Raw genomic sequence first — 20,342 nt, forward strand, 5'->3', positions numbered from 1 at the left:
AGTAAACCATCAGATGGAAGATCTTCCTTTCTGTCTCTCCTTCTCTCTGTATATCTGACTTTCCAATAAAAATAAATAAATCTTTAAAAAAAAGAAATTTAAGAAACAAATTAGAGCTACAAGAGACCCACAGAAAGCTCATGTGGCATTTGTGGAAGATGAAGCTGGAGAAGGGACAGTGGTCAGACCATGAAGTCCTTCTATGACACACACAGGAGCCAAACATCAATTCTGCCCTGAAGGCAGTTAAGAAGCCACTAAGGAGACAGATAAAAAAGACCTAAAGTGCTGACAAGTGGGAATAGAGATAAGTGGACAAATAGGAATGTTTTAAAAAAAAACACATAATCAACAATACAGCCATGAGTCACTCAACAACAGGGGCACATTCTGCAGAATGGATCATTTCAGAATGCTGTAATTGCAATCACTTTTGCAAGCCTAGATGGTATGCCCCATTATGTGCCCAGGCTGTCTGGTCTATGCCATCATATACACAGTTCTGTTGACTGCACAGTGCATGGCTGTATCTTGTAACACAAAGAGGGAGAAATGAAAACCAAGGAGAACCAGTCCTGCTTTGTAACTTCAGTACGAGCTGAGAAGCTAAAACAGGAAAAGGAACCTCTGTGTCTGAAGGCAGAAATGATGAATTCCATCTCTGTATGTTGAGACATGCAGGGGACAACTGGGATTATGTGTGGCTTCCAGCTCAGGGATAGCCTGAGCTGGGGACAACAGCCTTTGGCAGAATGGAGCCAATGAAGTGAATGAGGACACTCAGGTGAGGGCGTGACCTACGAGAGCAGAGGGCAGAGGGAAACAAAACAGTAGGACTCTTCTGGGTTTTTCCTTGGGTTGCCATATCCAGCCAAAGCAAACAAAGACACATGCTGTGAGTCGACTGGTTTATTGCCCAATAGTGGTCATTCTGGATGGAGCAGACCACCCTTGGGTCACAGCGAGCTCAGCAGAATTCGGGGTCCGGAGAGGGGTGAGAAGGGAGGGGCCGCTATATGGTGGTAGGGGAAGCTGAGGCTGAGCCCTTCAGGAGTAACTGCCGGGCCCTCCCAGGGGGATGACGAAGACGGAGATGTCATCCCCAGAACCCAGCTTGTTGTTGGGCAGTCGCCAGCCACGGTCCCGGGGGGTGCCCCGGGCCCCCAGGACCAGAGCTTGGGCCAGAGCTGTGTACCTGCCAGGAGCGCATGTGTGTGTTCATGTCCCATACGCAGAGGCAAAGGAAACACACAGGCTCCCAGGTGGGTGGGTACCCAAGCATGGCCTCCCCTCGCCACCACACTGTGTAATCCCTCACCTGCTGGGGTCATTAGGCTCATAGGCAGACAACACCTTGTCAACAGTGGCGGCAACCTCACTGTCGTTGGTGACATCCCACAGGCCATCTGTTCCCAGGATGAGCACATCATCCGGGCAGTGTTCATACTGTGTCAGGTCATACACTTGTACCTGGTGGGCAAAGACGGTAGAGGGGGCTACGCTGGGGTGGGGGCAGCTTGGTGGACAAGGAGCCTGAAGGACAAAGGGGACCCCGAGTCAAAGTCCGCTTGAGCTGCCAAAGAGAGGGTAGGCCTTAACCATGCGGCCACGGCTCACCTCCGGGAAGCAGGAGAGGAAGGGCTTAATGGGCAGGGTGGAACTGCAGACCCTCAGGTTATGGTCTCCCAAGCCTCGGGTCACCCCAATGGTGGCCATCACCCGGGCCTGAAGGGAATGAGGCGGGGAGCTGCTGTACTGTCAGCCATCTCTGGACCTCTCCCAGCCCTTCCCTCAGGGCAGATCTCTGCCTCCTGCCCTCGCCCACCTCTACCTCAGACTTCACCTTTTTGCCCTCCCCACAGACTAGAGGAAACCTGAGATCCTCCAGCTCAATCTTTTTGTAGGCCCTGAAGAGAGAGGGAGGGGAGGGAAGAGAAGGCATCACCCAGGGATGCAGGCCTGCTTCCCCTGGGAGCAAGCAAGGACCACACCCCTGTCCCACCCCAGCTTCCAGTCTCTGCCTTGCCCCCATCCCTCCCTACCCGCTGTGGCTTGGACTGGTTGTGTTGCTATGGGAACAGGGAGGGATGCGTTACCAGCCAGTCATGTTCTGGTCCCGGTACAGCATCTTCTGGCCCAGCTCCTTGGGCAGAACTCTGCGAGGAAACTCAAGGTGGGTGAATTCCCCACCCAGCAGCTCTGGTTTCAGGAAGCCCTGAAGATGGGAAATGGTCAAACAGTGCAGCGGGTCAGGGAACATCAGGCACACCTGGTCTAGAGACCCGGTTAATTATAGCAGGCACTGAAATAGAGTGTGCCATGTGCCAGCACCTTCTACTGCTGCAGGAACTCATTTAGTCCCCACAGCAACCTGGGCGGAAGCGCTGATGTGTAGAGAGGCTGAGGAGATTGTTCAAGGTCGCACGATTAGCAAGCAACCTATACCAGCCAGGACTCACCTTTACACAAGAAGCCCTCCTGCTCTCCAAGGGCCTTGGCTGCTCGCTCCCCCACCTCTGACTCCACTTCCTTCCTCGGCTGGCCCATGGGAGGAGGGAGTATGGGACCAGCCTAAGTTCCTTCCTGCAGCATCAGGCACCAGCTGGCTTTAGCTCTCCAGGGCCTAGAGCCTGGCCCTCCCAGGGAACAGCTTTGTGTGTCTGTGCAAGAGAGCGGGGACCCCAGGTGCAGAGTGGCACCAGCCCAACAAAGGCACCAGGAGGTGTAGGTCCTGCTCACCAGCAGCTGAAGTCGCTGGCGCTCGGTCTCTGGGGTGAACTCCCGGGACATGGGAATGACTTCACCATTCCGGACAATGATGGCCCTGCCCAGAGAAGAGAGAGCTGTGGTCTGGCTGCCTTTGGACCCTTGGGGGAGACTTCCAGAAAGAGCAGGCTCTCCCTCTAATAACCGGGAGGCTGCCTCACCCAGACTTCCAGTCTTTCCTTCCCTAGGCTTTTCCTTCTGCTCCCAGACCCACCCCGACTCCTTCCAATCTGGGTTGGACCCCTCCCACCTCACTTTTTTCTATTCTCCCACCCCAGAGCACGCTGCCCTCTCCCATACCTGCTGTCACCTGCATTGGCCACATACACCTTGCCTAACAGGTAGACCACGACCAACGCGCAGCAGCCTCCTTCCACTTGCTGGCCATGCCACTCCCGGGCCATCTGCTCGTCCTGCACATAGGGAAAGGTCTAAGGGAAGCGGAAGAGGAGGGTCTGGGTACCCAGCCACCACCCCCTTCCATCTACAGAAGTCACCAGGCCCCATCAGAGCGCAGTGGAGGACAGGAAGGACCTCAGGCTCCCTCAGGGTCACACACACAGGCCCAGCAGCCCATAGGGCTGAGCACTCACCATGAGCTGGAAGGCATTCTCGATGGCCCCCACGACCAGGCTCTCATGGGTCACTTCCTTCTGCGGAGAGCAGCAGGACTGAGGCCCAACTACCTGAGAGGGATTGGGGGCACCTGGTGTCCCCGGAGTGGGTGAGAGGCAGAGTGGAGGTGGTGAGGGGTCCTGAAGTATATCTACGAGGTCCTTCAGCTGCTCCCGGATGTGCCGGTGCAGGAGCCGCGAGGCCATTTCAGCAGCTCCGCCCCCCGCATGTCCATCAAAGAGGCCCCAGTAGTAGAAGCACAGTCCCTGGTGGAGCAGAAGGTGGGAGAGAGTGAAGAACAAGAAGACCGGGCATCTGAACCCACATCTTGGAGCTCACAGCTTGACGGAGAGGCAAACCAGACTCATTCTCCAAAAAACAGGAAGTGCTGCAGAAAGCTGAGCTCAGAGAATAAACAAAGCTGCCCAAATCAGCACTGCAGACCAACCCAGGCATCCACAGACACAAGCACATAGTGGAAAAGTCAACATTCATACTGACAGAGGCTCAGGCCAAAGGGACAGACCAGGAGGGTTGGGAGGCAGGTCTCGGATGGAACACCCCGGGAGAGGTGTTCCCATAGTTCCCCGGAAGGATAGGAGACAGGGCGGGGGGCTCACCTGGCCTCTCCTAGGCTCTCTGGGGACCCCAGCCACACTCCTCCGACCCTCCACATACACCACTTCACAGCAAGCCTGGTCCTCATTATGCCGGCTCTTGCCAGCGTTGATGACCCTGCCAGGCCAGAGAGAGTGCGCACATCAGGGAGGATGCCAGGCCAGGTCCTGGAATAACCCCCTCCCCCCTCTGTAGACGCACACATCTTCTGCCTGCTGGCCAAGCCGGAAAAAGGTCACGGCCACCTGGGATGCAGGCCAGAGGAAGGAGGGCAGGGAGTACTGTCTGGATGGAAGGTTTCCCCGCCCCCAGCCGGGCAGCAGCACTGCCTGCCTCAGTACCCTCCCCCGCCCCCCTGCAAAGGAAGCACCCCCAACGGTGCAGCTCCTAGGTGTTTGGGGAGAGCAGGCGGAAACACAAGTTATCCTTCGCTGACGGCCAAATACCTATATCGCACCCCCAGCCCAGTGAACTCTCCCTGCGCCTCATCCTGGACACACCCATTTTCATGTTAAACCGCCCGCGAAAGTTTCTGTAGTTCTGGCAACTAAGAAATGCTGGAGCGGGTGACCCGAAGAGGGGAATAAAAGCTGAGCAGGGGTGGAAGCCCACCTGGCCTAGGCAGGAGACACAGAATCCCACACAAACTCCCTCCTCAGGAGTCTATGGGAGATGGATGGTGCGCGCCAGCAGCCCAGCCACCTCCCTCAACGACCTCAGTGCTCCCCAAGTCAGCCTCAAGGCTCCCCCGCCCTGGCAGATGCATTAAAAACCCGCAATCCGGGAGTAAGCTGGGCACTGCAGCCACAGGGGGTCGCTTTCCGTACTGACTAGCACCTGTCGGAGGCCGGGGGGGCGTCCAACTAGGACCCCTCCAGCCGCTCCGCCGCGCCCCGCCCCAGCCCCAAGGCAGCCGGCGGCCTCCCGGTGTCGCGAGCTATTTCTGGGTGTGGAGGGGGAAGGGTTCGGTGAGAGGACAGAGAACTGGGGCGCCGAGGCTGGCAAGCCGGCGAGCGAGTCTTCCCAGCCGGTAGTCTCCAACTGTCAGGAGCCGCTTGGTGCTTCCGCCCTCCTCCCAGGTCCTAAAGGGCCGAGCCGCGGCTGAGAACTGGCCAACTCATCCTCAGCGGCCCCGTGCCCTCTCAGACTGGGAAAGTTGTCCGGGGTCTAGGGCCGAGAGGGTAAGGGTGGTCGGGGAATTAGCAAGGTCCTGGAGAAGGCAGTTCGGCTGCACCCGGCTGGAGAGAGGACTGGAGGGGGGTGCGGTGCGAGGCTCAAGAGGACAGGAACGGTCCTGGGACGAGGGAGGGCACCTGGTCCCGGGGCGCGGCGCGGCCCGGGGAACGCACCCCAGGGCCAAGGGTGCCTGGCCAGGAAAGGGGCTGGGAGTCCCATCTGGGTTTGGGTGCCCCTGGGGACGCTCACTCGGCGTAGCCCGTGCTCCAGGGCAGGCGGCGGCCCGTGTCCGGAGGGCTTTGCACAGCCCGGCCCGCGTGGTCATCTGCACGGCGCAGCCCCCCGGGGCTCAGCTGTAGAAAGGTCGGTCTGGAGAAGCTCGCTCGAGTCTCTCCGGTCCTGGCAGGCGTCCCGCTCTTCACCGAAGGACTCCTGGGTGTTTCTGCAAAGGCGGTGGGCGGCGCCGTGGTCTCACCAGGCGGGTCCGGTGACTTGGGGCTCACCAGGTGCGCCACGGCCGAGCGCACCCGGTTTAGCATGCTGCCGCCTGCCCCGCCCAGCGCCGGCCCCGCCGCGCGCCCGCCCCGCCCCCGAGCGCGGGGTGGAGCTCGACGCCGTCCGCCCGCCTGCCCGGCCGCTGGACCCGGGCGGGCCTGGCCGGGGCCCGGCGCCACCTCCCCGGGCCCTGCACCGCCCCTGGGACCGCCCCTCCGGCTCCAGGCCGCTTCCCAGTCGCCGCATTCTTGCTCGCTCCAAGTTAGCTTCTTAGGGGAAGTGGACTTTGTTGCTATGGGAAGTGGGTGAGCAGGGGAAACCTTGTGTAGGCTTTGCTGCGGGTTAGACCGCAGGTGGAACTTCCCCATTGTGACGGGGCGGCGGGGCGGGGCGGGGCGGGGGAGGCGGTTCGGGGAGGGTCGGTCTCCTGGCTTAGTTCACAGTGGCAGTGGAGCTGATGACTTGAGAGCTAAAGAACCGCTTCAGGCCCCTGAGTATGAAAAACCTGGTGACCGCACCTCCGTCTGCGGCTGCTGCAAGGAGAGCCAGGGGAGGCTGGGGGTGGGATGGGGGTTCTGATGGCGCACTGTCCCTTCCAGACCAGCTCTAGGTCTGGCGGAGTGGTTGCCACTCCCACCCCACTACCCTGACCAGGGCAGGACTAGTTAGTACAAATAGTGATGCCACCGCAGCGACAACTCATGGAGGCTTCTGCCAAGCACGCCCGCACACTGGGTCACGCACACCGCACGGCCGCCGCTCCTGGAGCTGTCACCACTGCCCTCCGAGACGCAGGATCCGCTGCTCCGGTCGTGTGAGTGACTTACCCTCAGGAGGTCACCTCCAGGGAGGGCGTCACATCCATGTCCACCTCCCCACACCCAACCTGGCTCCACCTGACTTCACTGCGTCGTGCGGGAAGTCTCAGAAATCGGGCGATTGGGTGATGGAAGTCGGGGTCTTCCCCTCCCAAGCAGCCCCTCAGGGACGCTGAACAAGTTCTGAGGCTGCCGCCAGGAGGAGACAGAGACCAGGCTACACGCTTGGCTGGGCGAAGGCAGCTCTCTGGGACACCTTGCCCAGCTGGCTACCTGCGGGTCCTTCCTACCTTCCCACCTCCTTCCTCCCCCAACACACACCAGAGCTCAAGTGGGGGGCGCAAGGTCCCTGGGCCCTAATGCACGTTGGGGTGAGCCACCAGGGACCATTGGCTCTTTCCACCAAGGGGCTTCCTGGCCATATCCCGGGCTAGTGTCGAAACAACGGGGTTGGCTTTCTGGCAGCTTCCAAAAGCAAAACCCACAATGGCAGTTCAGATTGGTTGGCTATAATTATGCCTGAGGTTTGAGCAAGCGACAGAGCCAGGGAGAAAGAGTTTAGGAAAGCCAAACAACACAGCCTGAGGCACAGCGAGCACCTGGGATAAGAGAGCACGCTGGCTGATGGCCGTGTCTCCCTGGCGAGCCAGCGCAACCCTCAGAGGAATCCCATGGTGGCAGCGACAAAAGAAGCACAGAATAAAATAAGATAAGATAAGATAAAATAAAATAAAATAAAATTCCCGGTTGTGTCTATGATTATGTTTTGGGGGCAGTTGACAGACCACCTCCAGTCTCACCCAGCCCCTTAATCCCTGCTCTTGGCAACACCCTCCTTGCAGGGACCCAGTGGCTCTCTCAGTGCCCATCAGCAAGAAGGCCAAGCCTGCCTCCCCCCAGCCATGCCCAAAACAGAAGGTTCTCCCCTGACCACTTCCTGTGGCACCATCACACCTTCTGCATCCTAAGACTGTCCTGGACCTGGTGAGAAGGTCATTACCTCCACTCCTCCCCCAGAGCAGCAGAAAGTGAGAGGGAAGGGCGGGTGGGGTGGATGGAAGATGTGTTTCTCTGCTGAGACTGCTGGGGAGGAGCCTGCTGGGACAGCTCAAGACAGTCCCCTTGCCCCCGATGGAGGCAGGCTTCTACCCCTCCTTGGCTCTCTGCTTTCATGTTACTCCAACCCCAAATGTTCGCTTAAACCCAAAGGTTACCTCTGCCCCAAATTTGTCTAATACTTTCACATGCAAAATACAACCCAGTAAAGAATTCTGTAATTGCATTTCTGTAAGAGGTGTTTCCAATTTAGGGAATCATAGGGACGCACTGAAAATTCAGTGAGCAGGTATCCAAAGATAGAGATGCTGCTTGAATTATCCACATCCCACATCAGAGAACAGGAGTTTGAGTACCGGCTCCACTCTAATCCCAGCTGCCTGTTAATGCAGATCCTGGGAGGCTCGAGTAGTTGGTCCCTATTGCTCATCTGGGAAACCTGGCCTGAGGGCTCCTGGTTTCTGCCTGATCCCGCTTGGACTATTGCATGCATTTGGAGAGTAAATCAGCAGACAGATTCTTCTCTGCCAGTCTATTTTTCTCTGTTAGTCATCTATCTCTGAGTTTAAACTAGAATGAATAATTTTTTAAAGACATTTATTTGGGGGCAGGAATTGTGGCACAGTGGGTTAATCTGTTGACTGGGATGGCTGCATTGCATATTTGAGTGCCAGCTTGAGTTCTGGCTATTGCCAAGGCTTCCAATCCAGCTTTCTGGGAGTCAGTGAATGGCGACCCAAGTACGTGGGCTCCTGCCATCCACAGGGTGACCCAGCTGAAGTACCTGGCTCCTGGCTTTGGACAGGCCCAGATGAGACTGTCGCAAGTATTTGGAAAATCAGCCAGCAGATCTAAGTTCCCCTTGCTCTCTCTCTCTGCACTCTGCCCTTCTCAAAAAGTTTCCCTAAATGAAAAAATAAAATAAAATAAAATAAAATAAAATAAAATAAAATAAAATCTAGTTATAGGTATTCCTAATAGTCATTTTTATGAACTTCTTGAAGTTTCTGCACTTTTTCTGATTAACTGGCTCTCAGATTTGACTTCCAAAGTGAGATTCACACCCAGGGGTCATTACACAGTTGAGGTTACACATAGGGCTCCATCACCAGCTGACTGCAGTCCTATGGCCTGGCATCCTAAGTGCTAGGTTTTGTACAGCCAAGCTGTGGGTGGAGGGCAGGTGCGTGCCAAACTGGGATGGAGGACTCTCCTACTGCAACCACACCCATCCTCCTCACACACTGTTGTGTTCTAAACTGGTTCGGTCCGGTTCCCTGCACTGTTGCTTGAGTGAGTGAGCAGGTCTGTCCCCTGCTGAGTGCAGCATTGCGAGTTACCTTTTTCTGGAACTCCTCTAAAACACAGCTCAAACAGTAGACAGCTTCAGACCCTAGGCCCGCATTTCCGTGGCTGCCACGCCCAAGTCCCACACTCCAGTTACAGCCCCACACCTGGGATTGGGATTCTTATATCCTCCTGAAAGGCTCACCTGGAAGTGTTGTTCAAAGAATTATGCCCACTGATAAAGACCTGCCCAGTAGCTGCTCTGTCCTGTACGGCCTCACGTGGCCATCGAGCACCTGAAGCCGAGCGCGTGCTGTAGAGGAACTGAGTTTCGAGTGCTAGTGATGCCATTTAACATCATGAACTAGTGGCTACTGCACCCGGCTGTGCAGTTATAGGCTCCTATTAAAACTGAAAAACCCCGAAGGCCTGACCAATCATTTCTCATCTTCTTCCTATCCCCTCCGCAATCGCGGCACCTCCTGCCTCTCCTGGGTCACGCGAACCGGACCTCGAGACGTGGAGGGCTTTGGAGGCCTTTGAAGGACCTCCTGAGCTGCCCATGGAGCAGGAACCCACCGGCGCTGGAGGTCCTCGAGCCCCCTCTCGTGCCCTTGGCCGCCAGGGGCCGCTGCCTCCCGGCCGTGCCCGTCGCCCTGCGGAGCTCCCGGGCGGAGCGGGGGCGGCCCCGGGCGAGGTGGCGCTGGCAGCGGCGGCAGCTGCGCGCTCGCCGGCCGGCCAGCGGGGGCTTCGCAGAGGACCCGGCTGAGCTCTAAGGAGCTGGCGGGGACGGCCCGGAGCTGACGTCTGAGACCCGCCGTCTGGGACCAGCCGCTCGCTCAGGAGGGGTCGGGGCTCCCCCGGGGCCGGCGGCTCCCAGCTGGAGTCTGCCGGTCGGACTCCAGGTCCCAGGCGCAGGGGCCAAGAGGACGTGGGTGCAGTGCAAGTAGGTTCCCCCTTGTGTTTGCGTGTGTGTTGAGGGGCATGGATCTCAAGATTTGGAGGATGAGGCAGGTGCGCTGGGGATGGGCGGCAGAGGGCAGAGAAAGGTGGAAGGGGTTTGTGTATGTGGGTTCACAACACAGCCTCACCACCGGCTGGATGGGAAACTGAGGCAGGCGCATGGGCACCGGAAACAAATCTCAGAAAATCAAATTCTTTGGCTGCCTCAAAGAAAAGGGCAAGAGTGCCAGAGACCTAGGACCCAGTGTTCTGCCCAACCCTGAGGACCTCGGGGTTCATAGAAGATTTGGGTAGACTGGATTGAAGGATGTTGGAAGAATTAGGATCACTTGGAACAAGACAAAGTTGGAGTTCTGGGAGAGGGGGAGTGGGGTGAGGAGTAGGGAGAGGAGATGCTAACTTAGAAAAGCAGGCCAGATGGGTGAGGAGGCTGGGCTCTGGGACGCTCCCTCGCAGAACCAGGGCCACTTCCTCCACCTGTGCTGGTGGAGCCCTTGGCCCTCGCTCCGGGGGAGCTGACACACATGGTTCTCTGTCCTTCCTGGCCCCCACCAGCCTCTGTATTTCAGGCTCACTTCCCTTAGGGATGGGAGGGAGAGAGAGGAACAGAGAAGCTTTGGGGAGCCATAATATTGGCGGCAAGTCAGGGCGCGGTCCATTCACTCGCTGTGGGCTTGGGGGTGAGGATGATGGGGTTGAGTCAGGGTACGGGAGCAGGGGACAGGAGGTGGGGGCTTCTTCAGGGGAACCTGTTTAGGACCCTTCACAGGTTGAGCTCCCTCCCGAGGCTGGAGATGTGGCAGGACTGATTCCCAGACTCGCCATCATCTCTGCTCCACTCTGGGATAGCTACAGCACCTGCCGCTGTTCCCTGGCTCCTCGTCCTCCAGGCTCTATGGGAGTGTGTGTGTGTGTGTGTGTGTGTGTGTGTGTGTGTGTGTGTGTGTTGGGGACTCTGCTCCTTGCCCTGGCAGGTAGGTGGGACAGCCTTGGAACTGGGCTGTGCTTCTGTGGCCAGCCCACTCACTCTCTCTGTTCTAGGTTCTCCACCCCTCTGCAGAGGCTGGGGCTCTCTGTGTCTCTTGCAATCTCTCAAAAATCTTGCCTATTTGTCCTGGTGCAGCGAGTCATACGCCAGTAGATGAACAGACAGAAGCAGAGCGATCCCAGAAGAGGTGAGTCAAACAACACTTGAAGATGAGACGTGGGCTGTGGGCATGGCCGAAGCTCCGCAGCCTAGGCAGGAGCTGGGGCTTGACCGTGGGTTTGGCCCTTGCTGGTCCTGGAACTGGGCTGGCACCTGTGGGGCTCACAGAGCAGAAGAAGCGGTGGCTCTGCCTATGTCTGAGCTTGTGTCCCTGCTGCCCCCTAGGGCTCCTCCCATGCCCTGCTGTGACTGCCCACCAGGCCACCATCAGCGACTGGGAGTGAAAAGGAAAGGAGGGAGAGCAGAGGCCGACACTGCTGTGAGCATCGGGCAGGCATCTGGCCTCTAGACCCTTCTACTGCCATGCTGTCATCCATCCCTGGGCAAATCAATTGACCTTGATTAGCCTACGCTTCATTTTTTTTTCTTTTTAAATTTAGATTTTGTTTAGGTTGAATCACTATTATATTCCCATGAGTTAGACCTCAGAAGATAATAAAACTTGGCAGGGGAACGGGCGTGAGGAGGCAGCGTTGTGGCTCAGTAGATTAACTAGGACACTAACATCCTATCTGAGCACCAGTTCAAGACCCAGCTGCTCCGTTCCTGATCCAGTTCCTGATATTCACCTGAAAAAGCAGCAGAGGACTTAAAGCAGGGGTGGAGTGGTCATTTAACCTAGCAGTTAAGGTGCCCACTTCCCACATCACAGTGCCTGAGTTTAGTTCCGGGCTCCAGCTTCTGACTCTAACTTCCTACCAGTGCAGACCTGGGAGGCAGTGATAACAGCTCAAGTAATCAAATCCCTACCAGGCCTGTGGGAGACCCACAGGGAGCTCCTGGCTCCTGGTTTCAGCCTGACCCAGCCCCATTTCTTACAGGCAATTTGGATACAAACCAGTAGTTGGAGCTCTCTCTCTGAATCTGCTCCTCTACCTTTCAGATGAATAAATGGATGAATAAATAATTTTTAAAATAATTTTTAAAACATTTTATTGGAAAGGCAGATATGCAGAAAGAAGGAGAGACAGAGGGAAAGATCTTTCATCCATTGGTTCACTCCCCAAGTGGCCGCGATGACCAGAGCTGAGCCAATCCAAAGCCAAGGGTCAGGAGTTTCACCCGGGTCTCCCATGTGGGTGCAGGGTTCCAACGCTTTGGGCTGTCCTTGACTGCTTTCCCAAACCACAAGCAGGGAGCTGGATGGGAAGTGGAACAGCTGAGATTAGAACTGGGACCCATATGGGATCCCAGGCATGCAAAGGTGAGGATAGCCACTGTGCTGTCATGCCAGGCCCAATAAACACAATTTTGTTGAGAAAAAGGTTAAGTTTAACCATTTAGACTCTTCAGTCTAAGGGTTAAGATGCCCATATCTCTTCTCTGAATACTTAGATTCAACGCTTGGCTCTGAATGCTGACTTCAGATTCCTGCCAGTGCAGACCCTGGCAGGCAGCAGTTGAAGGCTCCAACAGGTGAGTCCCCGCTGCTTATGTGGAGATCTGAATGAAGTCCTGGCTCTTGGCTCCATGCTAGGGGCTGTGGGCATTTGGGAGAGCCTGAAAGGCAGGAACTCTCTCACTCTGCCTCTCAAGCAAATAAAAAGGAACCAAATTAATTTTTAAAGAAGATTTTATTATTTATTTGAAAGGCAGAGAGCGAGAAAGAGCCAGAAAGAGTGAGATCTTTCATCTACTGGTTCACTCCCTCAAACACCCTCAGAGCTAGGTCTGGGCCACCTAGAGAAGGGGCCATGTACTCCATTCTGCTTTTCCCTGCATGGGTGACAAGGGTCCAGGTACTCGGGCTGTCATCGGTTGCCCTCCCAGAGACCTCCGCAGGGTTGCAGAGTAGCCAGGCCTCGGAGCAGCACTCCCGTATAGGATACTGGCCTCGCAAGTGGTGGTTTAATGTGCTGCACCGTAACACTGCTCCCCTTAATCATTTTTTCCATTTTATAGCTTTTTTATTATTCCAAATGTGATTATGCTCATTGTAGGAAAAAAGGCTCACAAATGTACAAAATATAGAAAAGGAGTTAGAGGAGAAAAAATGAACTCACTTCTTCACAAACTGCTCAGATATACATTAGCCATCAGGTTTACATAAAGAAAGCCGTATCGTTATCCATGAAAACTTATAAACCACCCAGTCATTTTTGTTATACTACTGGTCTAATGCATTTCTGCATAATATGTTCCAGGTACTAGAAAACAGTTACTTAACAGGGTTAATCTTTTTTTTTTTTTTTGATACAATTTAGTTGGAAGTGGGCTCTCCCCTCCCTTAATCATTTTTTAAAGGTAAAACAATTAGAAGAAAAATAAATTTTCCTTCTACCTCCATCTCCCAGCCAACCAGTTTCCCTTCCTAGTGGCAAATAATATCATTAGGGTCTGTGTACCTCCTCTAGAGCTAGTTCATACATATGGGAACAACACAGATGCGAGTTTTATCCACCCCATCATGCCATCTAGTTCCTCTTTGTGACAGCAAACTGTCTTTGAAGATTGCTGCACACCTCAGCACTTGATGTTTTCCTAGTGCGCCTTCCCAGCTGTCCTGACAGGCCCATAAGTGTTCCGATCCCCTAGAATGTACTTAGCTGGCGTTTACTGATAGCTGGCTGTGATGTGTCTTGGTCTCAGCTACAAGCCAGACAATAACCGTCCTGTTTTGTCCGAAGTTGTGAAGGATTCAAGAGGGCTCGGTGCTCCCAAAGCAGGAAGCACCTGCTTTATTCTTCACAGTCCTCCAGGGCACTGCATCTATTGCATCCTTCAAGGCTCCATGTAAAAAAAATCTCCTCTTCCCCAAGGCTCTCCCTCTCCTTCCAATGACTCTGTGTCTGAGGAGGTGTGCATCCTACCTGGAGTTCATAGCACAGAGGAGGTGCCCAAGGCTGGGCCAGGGAGTGCTTCTACCTGCAACTGAACAGGCGGTGTGTGCTTCTGTCTGCAGGATGAGCAAGAGAACAGTGTGGAAATGGAGCCCTGGCAGCTGGCTGCTGGCACTGTGCCTGGCCTGGCTGTGGACCTGCCTGGCCCTGGCTTCCTTGCAACCTACAACTACCACAGGTTTGGGGGAGGTCGAAGGACCTCGGGAAACCTGGAGAGCCAGACACCTAGCCCACCCCGTTTCATAGCAGGCGCATCTTCGAGACACTGATTGCAGACTTGTGACTGCCCCTGGGTTCCTCTGCCAGGAGTCTCTGCCTCTCTGTGCTGTCCTGGCCTGGTTAAGGCCTGGGAGAGCAGAGAGGGACTCACAGCTTACTTTCCCTCCTGGGCAGGAAGGTGCCCTGTGGGGAGAGAAATGCTTGGATGAGGGCTTAAGTCTAGCCTCCTGGCCTAATTCTGTGGTTTTCCTTGTGTGATGGCTAAAGCCTGTGTAAGCGGATGATCCTCCCCTACGCATTGTAAGCCCAGGGGCCCTCACCGCACCCTGAGAAAGCGGGATCCTGGGGCTGCTGGGGCACTCCAGCTTTCTTTGGCCAAGGCCCAACTGTTGCCAAAGTGGGGGCGAACATGACCTCCCCTGCCATTGGAAGTCTCTGAGTCCGCCCTTTCCCCTGGATAGGAGAAGAAGGGCTCTGGAATGACCAGGGTGGGGGGGAGGGCAGCAGGGCTGGGGGTTGGGAGGTAGGGCCCCCTGATCCTCATGGCCTGGTCCCTACAGTCCCCGTGGAGCAGGGAACCTGCGAGGTGATTGCTGCCCGCCGCTGCTGCAACCAGAACCGCATCGAGGAGCGCTCACAGACTGTCAAGTGCTCTTGCTTGTCTGGCCAGGTGGCTGGCACAACACGGGCTAAACCCTCCTGTGTGGATGGTGAGTGAGGGCTTGGGACCCAGGAAACAGGAGGCCCTGAGCAGAGATAAGGAGATCTGGTCCAGCCTTGCCAGCTGCTGGAGTCCGATTTCATATCCTTCTCAGGGCTTTGCTGGTCAAAGTCTCAAGTGATGGGATGGGGGGCAGAGGAGGGCAGCAGTGACCAGTGCCTGTCACAGATAAGGAGAGCTCATGTTAATCGCTCTCCCTGTGACATCCCCCGCCCCCACCTCTCCTCCCTCCAGCAACTGGCCAGTCCACAGGTGCCTACCTTTCCACCTGACCTGCCTCCCACACCTCCTCCACACAGGTGCCTCTGCTGGGGCTATCTGTCCCTCTCTGCTATATTAGCCCAAAGAGGGCTGGGCAGACCCAGTGCTCCTTTCCTGGCCTCTTTCAGATGCCTTTCTCTGGTTCTCTGCCCTGTCCGGCCAGTTTCAGAACATGATTCTTTCACACACACCCACTTCTCACCTCCCTGCCCATGCGTGTTCACACACCCACCTGGAAGCATGCCCACCTTGCTCACATGCCCGCTTGTGTACAGCTAGCCTGTGGCCCTCTGCAAACAGCTCACACACTTGCTAACCACACCAAGTGGGCGTGTTGGAGGTTGTGCTCTATGCTAATGATCTGGTTTCCTTAGAAACAGTCTCTGCTGCCTTCACCCTTCACTGTGGCTGGGATTCATGGGATTAAAGTTGCTGGGGGCCATGTTCCCAAGCCTCAGCCTGAGCCTAGGACTGCCTCTCTGGGCTTGCTGGAGGAAGAAAGACCAGGAGATGCAGGACTCAGGCATGCATGGAAAGATGCACCCGGCTTGCAGACCGCCTTCGGGACCATCCACCCATGCTCCCAGAGTTAGAGCTGTGCTCCTGCCTCCTGCTCCCACAGCGTCCATCGTCCTGCAGAGGTGGTGGTGTCACATGGAGCCCTGCCTGCCAGGAGAGGAGTGCAAGGTGCTCCCTGACCTGTCGGGGTGGAGCTGTAGCAGTGGACACAAAGTGAAAACCACCAAGGTACCCGGGATGCACACTTTCCCCACTGTTCCTCTTCCCTGCCCTTTAGTTTGGTATAGACAGGGGTCACAGGAGCCCTGAGGGTCCAGGAGGTCAGTGTCCCTGGGTAGGATCAATAGACCTGGATCTGTCCTGGCTGTAAGGACCATGAGTATGGGCTCTGGATTTGAAAGCCAGCTTGTGCTTGTCATCAAATTTTCGATGTTCTGTAGACTTTTTCCTATCCAGGGCCATGTGGATATTTATAGCAACATTCTGCAGCCATATACAATTAGCATCTTAAAAGTTAGCCTGCTACACACATGTTGAACTTTGAGTCCCTCCTGCAGTTGCCTTGGCAAGGCCAGACCAGATGATTCCAAGGAGCTTATATGACCTGTGGCCCAGACGGTCCCCACTTGTGGTTTGCTTTCAGAAAGTGTCAGGTCTATCAAAACAGAAAGCAGAAGAGGTGATGCAGATAACTTGGGGAAGGAGGACTCCCTGGGTCCACCTGAATTCTGGGTCCAGCAGCCATTCTGCCCACCTCTGCCAGCCCATCCTCTCACACCTACCTCACTGCCCTGATGATCAGCCCCCACGTTCACACTTCCCTTCCTCTAGTCTGTGCTCTGTTTGTTGTGACAGTCTCCAAGAAGATTACTCTCTTCCTACTTAACTGCTTACCCCACAGGACATGCGGTTATTAATGTTTCATCAAGACCATTGACACTTCCATGTGTGTTGTGGTTGACCAGCTGCACTGCTGTCATCTCATGGATGCAGTCAAGGGAGAAATGGTGGCAACGCCATGGCTTTACCTCCTGCTCTCCCACGGCAAAGTAGCAGGCAGATTTGTAAAAGATAGGGGGGAGTGACATGTTGACCATCATGTCATAGGTCTGGTATTACCTGTAAGACCTGTAGCTGTGCTTACAGCTTGGGTAGCTCCTGTGATGCAAGCAGTGATGGAACTTGGCCCAGCTGGTTTGCATGGCTTACTGGGCTGCCCTTTCCCCATCTGGGCTGCCATGGACCATGAAACTGGTGGCAGTGGCCTCCGCATGCTAGGGAATCTCTAACATACTGAACTGGGGCAGGCATGGGTTTCTCTAACCTTCCCTATCCCTTCCTCTCCAGGTCACACGATAGCCTTTGGGGGTTCCAGCCTGGGTGGGACAGGCTTGATGGAGCCATAACCTGAAGAATGGTATCCAGAGATGAGCCAGGCCAGCAGACGTGGGCATGAACTCTATCAGGGCATTCTCCTGTGCCATGAGCAGAGGGTTGGTCGTCCCAGGAACATTTCAGTGAAGCTTGCCAGCAGATATGGGTGGCGCTCCAACCATGCACCTGGTGCTGAGTGCTCCAGGGACACAGAATAAGGTCAAGGCATAAACTCCTGCCCTCTGGTTTAGCTCATTTGGTTTAAAGTGTATGGTGCCATGTAGCTGCTGGAGCTACATGCTGTGGGGGCATGGTGGAAACTTGGGGTTGAAACTCCCATAGTTCTTCAGTTAATCCCTGGCCACAGGACATAAAGGCAGGAGGTCCCATTCTTCACCCACCCATTTCTTCCTTCACATCAATCCTGCATCCCCAGCAAGCTACTAACATGCTGATTGAACACACTGCTGCCTTACTGCTGCCAGAACAGAAGCTTCTCATTTGGATGGACTGGAGGAAGCAAAGATTGAATGAAACAGCTTTTCCACAAGGCTTTGGTAGGGCCAGGACGTGGCTTGGGCCATCCATGGGGTATGGAATGGATAGATCTCACAGTCTCCACCATCCAAACCCCTGAGATTTGGGCTTGCTTTGCTTGTTTAGCAAATGGAGAAACCTAGTCCCAGGGAGGTGGGGTTACCTAACTAAGGTCTCACAGCCTGAGTTCCTAAGTCCCCAGGAATACCCACTCTCCACTGGCCCAGGTGCTGGGATTTCAAGAAAATAAAGATCTATTTTATTTATTTATTTGTTTGAAAGACAGATTTAGAGAGAGAGAGAGAGAGAGAAAGAAAGAAAAAGAGAATCTCCCATCTACTGATTCACTCCTCAAATGGCCACAATGGCCAAATTTGGATTGGTTCGAAGCCAAGAACCTAGAGCCTCCCCTGGATCTCACAGATGGATGCAGGGACCCAAGCACCCGGTTCATCCTCCAGTGCTTTCCTAAGCTCATTAGCAGGGAACTGGATGGGGAGGGGAGCAGTCAAGACTAGAACTGGTACATCTATGTACTGGTGGAGATTTAACTGCTACACCACAATGTCCTTCCCTTGTTAATTTTATCTCAAGCAACAGACCCTACAACACATTGAACAGCAACACTTTTTCAAGGACAATGAGAGCAGGAGCTTTTAGCAAGGTCCCTGTCATCCTATTTGCAATCATCCAGAAGACTCCCACCCCACGCTTGGTCTCCAATCTGCCCTTATCCCTATGGTAGCCTCAGGGTCACTCAGCTCAGTTACAGCCAGGGCCATCCAAGCTGTCATCCCCACCGCCAGGCTCTGTCCTATTTATTCTGGAATCTTCGGGTGTAACACTTTAGAGGCCATGGCTGCAGGGGCGTGGTAGGTGGAGGGCGGCTCAGAGTCCTCTCTCTTCCAGGGCACCTGCTGGATAGGAGATGGGGAGCCACTTGGGTGCCATACCAGTTAAGAGTAACATGTTCCCTGACTGCTGGGGTTGGAGTTACCCAGGCCATAGGAGTGGGGGGTATCAACCTGGAAGAGGCTGTTTTGGCATTTGGAGCAGGCAATTGAGTGATGGTCCCCAATGCTCTTTCCCTCCCCACCTCTCTGCTCACCCCAAATTCAATCTTTTTTTCTTGCTTTGGTTTTGCTTTGGGGGAACCATGATGCCTGCTCCTTAGAATCTGCATACTATGGGTTCCCAAGGCAGGGCAGTCAAAGAGTTGGTCTGAATATGTCACCGTCTCCTTCAAGGCTGGTGGATGCAATAAGGGTTTGGTGAACTTGATCTGGAAAGAGGGGAGTGGAGAATAAATATTTTGGGCTCTGGAGGCCACGTGCAGTCTGTGTGGCAGATTCCTCATTGTCTTTGCTGTTCATGTTCGTTTTAACAGGGAAACGAGTCTTGGCTCAAGGGTTGTGCAATGACAGACCCAGCGCCCTTTCAGGCCCCGTGACCGCTCGGAAGCAAGCCAGCTCTGCAGCTTGGCACCGTGTGGCACTCCAGTATCCTGGCCTGCTCTCTGTGCAGTGGGAACCTGAGCTTGAGGCCTGGGTTGGGTTTTGTCTTTCTCCTAATGCTCCTTGAGAGGTCAGCAAGTGAATTATTTAGGCTACAAATGAGATAGCTTGGGTGGAGTCCGGCAGTAAGAACCTGCTCTCCTGGGGGCCAGCTATGGACTTCCCAGTTGCCTCTACCCCCTGCCCATCTGTTGCCTCCACAGGCTGCTGGCTTGCGTGCAGGCAGGCCAGCTCAAGCTGATGTGCTGCATGTCCTCCCCAATGCCACCATGCTGCGCCTCCCAGGCCTCCACCAAAATCAAGGTGCTAACCTTCCCTGACCTCCCTACTCCCTCTGTGTTTTGGCATATTCTGGAATTGGAGGATTTATTTATTTATTTATTTATTTATTTTTAACACCTCATAGCTTTCGTTTCCTGTGAACTATGTCTGGGTCCTTGAGATGGCTAGAAGAGTCCCACCTAGGAGGGTCTGATGGAGAAAGGAAGGCATCCCAGCTCCCAACAGCAGCTTCTAGAGTTTCCCACCAAGGCAGTCCTTGTGTGCATTCTGTAGCTTTACAGTGACAATCTTTGGAAATAGAAATGAATTTTCTTGGGGCACTGTATACCTGGAGTCATTTGTTACCCTCTTCTCCCCTTAGTGGAGTGGGAACTCAGATTCCCTGAAACTAGCTGGCACCCCCTGAACTGCAAGGGCCTTGGGCAACTTGCCAACTGCAGGAGATCATGTGGCTAATTTGCTAATTTCTGTTGGCCTCGTGGCAGCTTCATTAGGGTCTGTGAGTGACACCCTAATCAATTGCTTCAGAGAGCTGCCCAGAGTCCAGGCTGCAGTTTCTTAAAGCCACAAGTTTATAGCTAGAAAGGATTATAGAGACTAGCTAGCCAGCTCTCTGATTTGGTCAATGAGGCTAGTGAGTCCAAGCGAGGTGAGGTGACTTACCCAAAGTCACACAGCAAATTGGTGGCATATCCAGTCCAGTAACCACTCCGTATAGCACATCTTGCTCTGGTGCCAATGGAGAGCTTGAATAGCAGCCAGGACTTTAGCAAGGGCAAATGGGAAAGGGCATCATTCATAAAAGCACCCAGTGCTGGGAGAGGCAGCCAGAATGAAGAGCAGGAAGCACTTAGCCAGCTGTGGTCACTGGAAGAGGAAAAGGAAGGACACCAAGGAGTGACTGCATTCAAAATACCAAGGCACTAAATAAGAGACTGATAGAATTATGATTCCCTTATGAAGGACTATACCATTGTAAAATGGGGAAAATCTGTCGGGGGTGGGAGTTTGGGAGGGAATCCCAGCCTATATGAAATTGTACCACAGTGCCCGGCGGCGTGGCCTAGCAGCTAA

At 54.7% G+C, this 20,342-nt stretch overlaps 2 protein-coding genes across 2 annotated transcripts; one reads left to right on the top strand and one right to left on the bottom strand.

Annotated features, from left to right (window-relative positions):
- Positions 1-894: 894 nt before the first annotated feature.
- Positions 895-5,971, bottom strand: PPM1J (protein phosphatase, Mg2+/Mn2+ dependent 1J). The gene is made up of 10 exons (XM_004581913.4): positions 5,425-5,971; positions 4,002-4,116; positions 3,360-3,647; positions 3,067-3,179; positions 2,740-2,824; positions 2,097-2,215; positions 1,844-1,907; positions 1,618-1,725; positions 1,319-1,470; positions 895-1,195 (listed from the first exon to the last, which is right to left on the bottom strand). Exons 1-10 carry the CDS (start codon positions 5,712-5,714, stop codon positions 1,048-1,050), a joined length of 1,482 nt encoding a protein of 493 aa, XP_004581970.2. The 5' UTR covers positions 5,715-5,971; the 3' UTR covers positions 895-1,047.
- Positions 5,972-9,542: 3,571 nt separating this feature from the next.
- Positions 9,543-17,993, top strand: TAFA3 (TAFA chemokine like family member 3). The gene is made up of 6 exons (XM_058660066.1): positions 9,543-9,777; positions 10,836-10,969; positions 13,904-14,019; positions 14,621-14,770; positions 15,665-15,789; positions 16,909-17,993. The coding sequence occupies exons 3-6, from the start codon at positions 13,905-13,907 to the stop codon at positions 16,918-16,920; spliced, it is 402 nt and encodes a 133-aa protein (XP_058516049.1). The 5' UTR covers positions 9,543-9,777; positions 10,836-10,969; position 13,904; the 3' UTR covers positions 16,921-17,993.
- Positions 17,994-20,342: the final 2,349 nt, after the last annotated feature.

Source organism: Ochotona princeps, chromosome 2, assembly GCF_030435755.1.
Source record: "Ochotona princeps isolate mOchPri1 chromosome 2, mOchPri1.hap1, whole genome shotgun sequence".
Taxonomy (NCBI): Eukaryota; Metazoa; Chordata; class Mammalia; order Lagomorpha; family Ochotonidae; genus Ochotona; species Ochotona princeps.

What these genes read in the sequence shown, in the direction of transcription:
- PPM1J (XM_004581913.4), bottom strand. Translation starts at nt 5,714, where the DNA reads ATGCTAAACCGGGTGCGCTCGGCCGTGGCGCACCTGGTGAGCCCCAAG. An exon ending in GAGAGCCTAGGAGAGGCCAG is followed by an intron (nt 3,648 to 4,001) that starts GTGAGCCCCCCG and finishes CTGCTCCACCAG; the next exon opens with GGACTGTGCTTCTACTACTG. An exon ending in TCCTCTCCTGCTTCCCGGAG is followed by an intron (nt 1,471 to 1,617) that starts GTGAGCCGTGGC and finishes TTTGCCCACCAG; the next exon opens with GTACAAGTGTATGACCTGAC.
- TAFA3 (XM_058660066.1), top strand. Translation starts at nt 13,905, where the DNA reads ATGAGCAAGAGAACAGTGTGGAAATGGAGCCCTGGCAGCTGGCTGCTG. An exon ending in GCAACCTACAACTACCACAG is followed by an intron (nt 14,020 to 14,620) that starts GTTTGGGGGAGG and finishes TGGTCCCTACAG; the next exon opens with TCCCCGTGGAGCAGGGAACC. An exon ending in TAAACCCTCCTGTGTGGATG is followed by an intron (nt 14,771 to 15,664) that starts GTGAGTGAGGGC and finishes CTGCTCCCACAG; the next exon opens with CGTCCATCGTCCTGCAGAGG.